At 32.7% G+C, this 7,227-nt stretch overlaps 1 protein-coding gene across 1 annotated transcript in view; it reads right to left on the bottom strand.

The window, feature by feature from the left end:
* Positions 1 to 539: 539 nt before the first annotated feature.
* The window catches only part of LOC150108096 (monocarboxylate transporter 9-like), a 92,839-nt gene continuing 86,151 nt past the window's right edge, over positions 540 to 7,227 (bottom strand). Inside the window, exon 6 of the mRNA XM_090390599.1 lies at positions 540 to 1,020. Coding sequence (XP_090246725.1) covers positions 803 to 1,020 — 218 coding nt within the window. The 3' untranslated portion in view covers positions 540 to 802. The remainder of the gene's footprint in view (positions 1,021 to 7,227) is intronic.

The raw sequence follows: 7,227 nt of genomic DNA, 5'->3' as shown, positions 1-7,227 counted from the left end.
TCTTGTTCAGCACAAACCACTTGAGATTTACTAGTGAATGTTCTTAATGTAAGAATTTCAATTAACAGTCTTAGGAGATGTATGTTGGAATTGTAATGAACCTAAATACCATCTTCACTGCAATATTACATAAGAACTATGGTCTTTATTCTTTAGTTTGCAGTGTAGTGTAGTGTATTAATCATATAATTTTTTTGTTTCTTTCATTTCTTTTATTTTTATTATTTTGGAGAAAAGGACTGAATACCCTATGAATTTACAAACAAGCAGAGAATATTCATAATTAAGATATTTTTGGAAAGAAAATCAGCAGATGAGAAAAACAAAGAAAATGGCCATTTAGCAACAAGATATATACACTAAAAATATTAAAAGAGTAAGAAATACTATCATATAAGTCTGAAATGTTTTTAGTTTGATAATTTGCAGAAAGAAACAATAAACAAAAATATCTATTATAAGTAAGTTCACTAAGTAAGTTTTTGTGTGTAATCTTGTATGAAGAGAATTTTTTTAATTTTAAAATAAAATACCAACAATTCAAAACAACAAGTTCTTTTTTAATTTGCATCAATTTTTTTATCTTTTGCATCTAGTACAATTTACAATAGCATTATTGCTTACAATTTTTCACTTTTAGATTAATAATATACCAATGACAAGAATTTGTTTTCCAAAATTTTAATAATTCAAATTATTATATATCAAGACAATGTTTAAAAAACATTCCATATCCAAAATGCCTTAAATACAATCTCAAACGGGTTTTTATTTCATACTGGAAAAAAATAAAATAAAAATATTAACAAGAACTTGGCAATTCATTATGGTTTTCATTTGGATTACAACTTTCATCTGATTTATGATCTATGAATGAAGTATTCTTGGAACTGTATGACTTGTAACAGTGGTAGTTACCAAATCTAGCAAGTGGTATCACAACCACCCCTGAGACACAAATGCAGAAACCAGTTGCCCAGAAGGTTATATTGTATGTTCCTGTTTCATCAAAAATCCATCCTAGGAAAAGTCCAAGAGAAAAAATATAAGCTGATCAAATTGGATAACTACAGAAATATAAAGCATATTTCATATGTCTTATTAATCCATTTTTCTTAAGACATATTATCATAATATCATATTATCATAATCATTATGCAGATTCCTCCAGGTAGTGGGTCCATGTTACACAATGCCTAAATACCTACCGCTCTTTAAACACATTCACTAAAGATGCACTCATAACATCCAACGGCAGCCCATTTCACACACCTGTCACAAGCCATGAGAAAAACCTTGAATCCACTTGCTTCCAAATCATGTCCTTACTCAGCTCTCCAAGGATGACCCTGATTTCTCCCTTCACTTGCCATGAACAGCAAAATGTCACTTGTCTCTACATTGTAAAATCCTCTTAGCAACTTGTATGTTTTAATCATATCTCCTCTCAAACTACTTTGAATATCACATTCTATAGGCTAGACGTTATCTTATCTTGGTTACTCTCTGTTGGATCTTTTCAACTGTTTCTCCATCTTCACAGAACCTATGTGATTATAGCTGAACTCAATAATACAATTGAAGCCATAACCTAGCGTTATAAAGTGGGAGAGGAGGTTCTTTATTCCTATAAGGTAGTGTTCAACATTGAAGTCACTTAATGCAATGACTTAATCAGATTAGCAATATGGTAGGGGCCACCAGCTTCAATCACTTGCAGCAAATTCCCCTTAATATAATACTCTGCTTGATATGTCCTCAGTACAAAATGCATAACTTTACCTTACATATGGCAATCTAGAAATGAAATTCATTTTCATTTGTTGATAGAGCCAGTCTGTTCATTAGCCAATAAAAATTATTCATTATCTTATTTGTCCACTTATTTTTGTGTGTACCATTACAATTTTTAGCTACATATAGCTGCTTCCAAGGTCACCACAGCATGATCACTGTCACCAATTGGTGGCAAAACAGTCATATCCTTAACTAAAACCCCTTCTGACATTATGATCAAATCTAATACTCTTTGATCTCAAGCATCTCACATGCTGCTTGAGAAAGATGATTCCCAACAGCTTAATAAATATATTTAGATAATTTAAGCTGCTCATAATGATTATTCATGTAGTATCCATCCATCAAGGAGATTTGGTGATGCAAATGTCCTGACATGTACTGAATGAGAATTACAGAAGAATTCTGTATTCTGGATAAATTTAATGAAAGTAACTTAATTGAGAAAAGGCACAGAAAAATTGAGGAAGGAATCTTGGAGAAGAACAAGCTTTTTTGGGTGTTCAGGCCAAACAGAGGTTGTCAGGATCAGATTTTCACTTTAAGACAAACAGTTGAGAAACCATGAGAATATAACAAGGATCTGTATTTAAGATTTGCAGATCTAGAAAAGGTATATGATAAGATGACAAGAGAAATGGTGCTCAAATCTCTATAATTATATGGTATAAATGAGACATTATGCAGAGTTTTGCAGATTTGGAAAATATGAGAAAAGATTAGTTGGCATAAATAGGACATTACATAGAGCATATATTGAAAGTTATATTGAAAATTATAAACAATTAATAGCAATCACTTCTCAAAATAATAATAATAATAATATCATCCCACACTATCTGCAAAAGAAACAAAACACTTGATTATACTATTAATTAAAGATGCAAAAAAGTTATATTCTTGGTTTAATCCTTTATCCAAGTGTAAGCAAACAAAGTTTGCACAAAGTTACTTCACAACTGGGCTACTTGCATATAGAAGCTAATGACTTCACATCAATTTCCTTAGTATCCCATAATGCAATGCATTATTGGAAGGGCCACTACCTAGACCAATTTTGACCTTCATTGAGGTCTCATCAGTGGGAACGAGACCCAGAAGTGATACCAAAGTTGAACTAATGCAGAAGTCATACTTCCATATACAAGTAGTGGAAAGGTGTCACACTTTATTACTAAAATATTCTAGATTAGAGATAGATGTTGCTAGTTTCAATTTTTATTGGTAGAATTGCTGGCCCGGTTGGCCGAGTGGTTAGCATATCTGCTCTCCAGCCAAAAGACTGCAGGTTTGAATCCCGCCATGGGCATGGATGATTGTGAAAATACTAGTGGTGGTGGTTATCGGTGGTAGATGGCGTTGGTGTAGATGATGAAAGTAGTTGTAGTTGGTGGATTGAATGGTGAAGATGGAGAGTAACAGAGTAGGTGCCCTCCCCCAATGAGTCTTTGGACTCCCTGGTGTCATGTAATAATAATAATAATAATTTTGGAGTGAAACTAATATCATTTGTAAAGTGTCTCAATGTTACTGAAATCTCAAAAATAAAGTTCTTATTTCAAGTCACATAAAAAAAAATTCTTTGTTTTTAAAAATATTATGTGTTAAATAAATCAGGTAGTTTCTGCACCTATATGAATGCCCAGCAATTTCAATTTTATGATTATATCATAAAGTGCCTCCATAGTGCAAACAGAAGAATAACGGGACATTGCCCTTTGACTGGAAAACACCAAAGCTCTCTTGTCATGATGAGAGGAATTTGTATATGGGCTTTTTCAAGAGAAGGTGAGTTAACCAATCTCAAATGGAGATTGGTTAGTAGCAGGGTTTTTTCTTCTGGACACTCAGATTTTTTATCCCACATACAGGCAAACTGGCCACGAGAACATGCGTAATTTTAGATAAAAATACTATTTGTAGTGGTGGTAGATGGTAGTAATTGTTGTAGTTGGAGGATAAAGTAGGGAAGACGATGCATTGGGTGTAGTGGAGTAGTGTGCCCTCCCATGATGAGTTTTTGGATTCCCTGGAGGTGTCACATAATAATAATAATGATATTACTAGACATTTAATAGAGATATGTAAATTAGACATAGTATAATTTTTTAAATAACAGCTTCACACATGTAAGATAAAATTAAATACAATTTATTACTCCTACATATTTTGCTCAATATGTCATAAGCTTCATTCAGGGAGAAGGCAGAAGAACTAGTAACAACATGTAAATTCTGAATATGAGAACGAGTCATACAGTATGCGTATAATATCACGTCTCAGTTGTAGCTTTACAGTAGGAAGAGTTCAGAAAAGTGGGTATAAATGTATAATTAATTAAGTTAAAAATTATAAACAATTAATAGCAATCACTTCTCAAAATAATAATAATAATATCATCCCGCACTATCTGCAAAAGAAACAAAAGAAAACAAATGCACTGCAATATATTAGTGCCATGAACTATTGTGGTCACCTATATTTTTCTACAATGCAGATTTTTTTTTTAAATTTAATTAAATATTACTATCAGAAGATTGATGGAGGGGGGGAGGGCAAATTCCATAGAAAGAAAAAATTGCATATATGTTCTAATTAAAGTATTCGTAAATTACTTGACTTTATGATGTTTTTGAATATTGGTGGTGAATGCAAATGTTAAAATGAGTAAAATGTCCATTCTTATCTTTCTTAAAGTTTCCAAAAGCTTTTCTTGAATATCAAGTCCTTTCATTTTTGGATTAAGAAGGATGATATTCAAAACTTCTTAGAACAAATTTCCTGCCATTTTGAAATAAGTTGTTAGGATATTGTACTTACTGCTACAAAATAATAATAATAATAATAATAACAAATTTACTTTTGTTTTGCTGTGTGATTTGGGTGGAAAACACTATTCACTACATAGTTTTATTCTGGTTTTTATTCTTTTGTAAAATTAAATTATAGATATATGTGAAACAAAATGAAATTATATATACACATTATTATGGGAAAACGTTATACTAATCTTAACAGCATTGTGGTATAGAAGAATATTACTAAAAAAAAAAAAGAGAGATAAATATACATGACAAGCACAAGTTTGCACAAGTTGTTTGCTTGCCAAATTCTTAATCAACATACATGTAATTCATGCTATGTTCAGACAAATCCTGATCATATGTTATAATTAGATGATCCTCACTCATGGTCATTAGTCTATTTTATTTTATTTTTGAACAAATCTCTGTTTCATATCATTTTCTCTTTGACTCATATCATATCTCTGTTTTTTGTTTTTTGACAAATCAAGCTCATAATAAATGCACACAAGCATCACTAGAGATTATAGTATGATGTATAATTTTTCCATACCACAATAATTTATCACACCACCCATATCCTGTAAATTACTGGTTGCATATTCTTCTGTAACAAATCTGTTAGTATTCATCATCTATTTAGTAATTTAAACACATCACCCCAAATATAGAATTTCTGTAGATCTAGTTTCTCTGAACAGACAATTTAATGTAACAATTTTTAGTGCCTTCTAGATAAGTAGACAGAAATTATTTGTTGCATCACATGATGTGATACAATCTGTCTGGAGCCCAGCATGAATGCATTAAAACAGCTACTGTAAGTGGGCTTAGGTTATATAATCCAGACTCTGCTCTAAAGAACAGACATGGAAGTTTTTCAATCTACTCTAGCCTCCAAAGAGCAGGAGAGCGGTCTCACATCAGGTGATTAAATTGATCTACCACCTAAACATGTGTGTACAGTGAGTTTGAACTCGCAGATTGTTGGTTGGAGAGCAAGTACACTATTCACACAGCAAACAAGGCCAAAAATATATATGCATGTCATGAGGATTAAAGATCTTAACAGTGCTGTTTGACAACATTCGATCATAAAGCTCATAAGAAGCACAAAGCACAAGCACAAAGTGATAATCTGTGCGTATGAATTGCACTGCCTTGCATATGAGATCCCTTCCCTGCTTACTGAAAGACTGAAGTGGTTGAAAAATTTCTGTGTTCAGTTTCTAGAGCTGGGTCCCAACCATGAAAGGCAAATAGTCTTTTATGGTTCGGATTCATATAAAAATAAATAAGTGCCTCCATAGTACAGCTGGTGTCTTTCTTTGCTACCAGCTGTACTATGGAGGCACAGCTGTACTATGGAGCCCCATGTAGAATACACATAAGGGCTTTTAAACTTAAAGATAGGTTAGATAGTCTTATGGAAGTGAAAACTTTCACACCTGAAAAAACAGACAATTGACCTCATAAACACCCACCCACATACACACACTGAAATGTGTTCAGAGACAGTTTGAGATAGAATTAACTGCCCTGTCATTACTTAAATTAGGTTTATAAGAAGCCCAGGTGCTTGGGTGCAACAGAATATATTTGTTCTAATATATAAAGGAAAATGGGATAAAATTTTCATCTTCACCTATTTGCAATACACATCTGAAATTTCCTCTTATTATTATTATTAAAGAGGGCCCTCCCACAATGAACCCTTGGTTCATTGTGGGAGGGCCCTCTATTCAACTCTGCTACAAATTATCTCACCATCTCTGCTACTATTTAATTCTCCTACTACACACAACTACCACCATCACCACTACCACCCATTTGAAAGGTGAATCTTCTGATAAACATAATAAGCACTAAAATGCAAAATAAGTTTAAAGTTTTGAACTGACATCATTGTAAAATCTCACATGATTAATGTTGTATCAAGTTCACTTTTACAAGTTGTTAACTATAGTGAAAATTATATAAGGAAATGTCAATGTTTAAAATAATACCAAAATTCCTGTATGTAGTAACTTTATGAAAAGAATCTTGTGTTATACAAATTGGTGTCGCATGAGTTGTGATGTCAGCATATCCTGATATTAACATGACTCCAAGATGGGAATCTCAAGAGATGCACATGTATACTATGTAAAATCTGAAGTTATAAAAGCTCTTGCATCAGGAAGGAGTCTTGGGGATTTCAGCCCTTTTCTTCCCTCGGATCGCTGCTACGTGAAGTCTACTGTCAGTTGCTTGAGCATCTAGCATGAGAAGATCAGCACAAATCGTCACTGAAAGATTGGTGAAGAAAGAAATCGTCAAATGGCAAGGTAACCACGTTGTTTACGAATGGAATTCGGAGGATAAAGAATATCAATGATAAAGACAAAGTAAATAGTGGGAAAGAGAGAACAGGCATATAGCCAGAAGAAAAGGAACATTATCGCGTAAGCAAAGGAATTGAATAAGAACTGTCCTGGAAGAATGAAGTATATGGAATTCAATTTGTGTAAGTACTAGAAGGATATATAAATCGTCCAGACAATTCACATAATGTGTCCTTGTTCCATATTCAATCATACTAATGAAAATATGCATGATGTATTTGAATAAGTATCTATTATAAGAG

This window comes from Typopeltis vanoorti, chromosome 3 (genome assembly GCF_054136105.1).
Source record: "Typopeltis vanoorti isolate ZY-2024b chromosome 3, IOZ_Tvanoo_1.0, whole genome shotgun sequence".
Taxonomy (NCBI): Eukaryota; Metazoa; Arthropoda; class Arachnida; order Uropygi; family Thelyphonidae; genus Typopeltis; species Typopeltis vanoorti.
The sequence above is the reverse complement of the archived record's forward strand: the minus strand, read 5'-3'. Positions and strand labels throughout refer to the sequence as shown.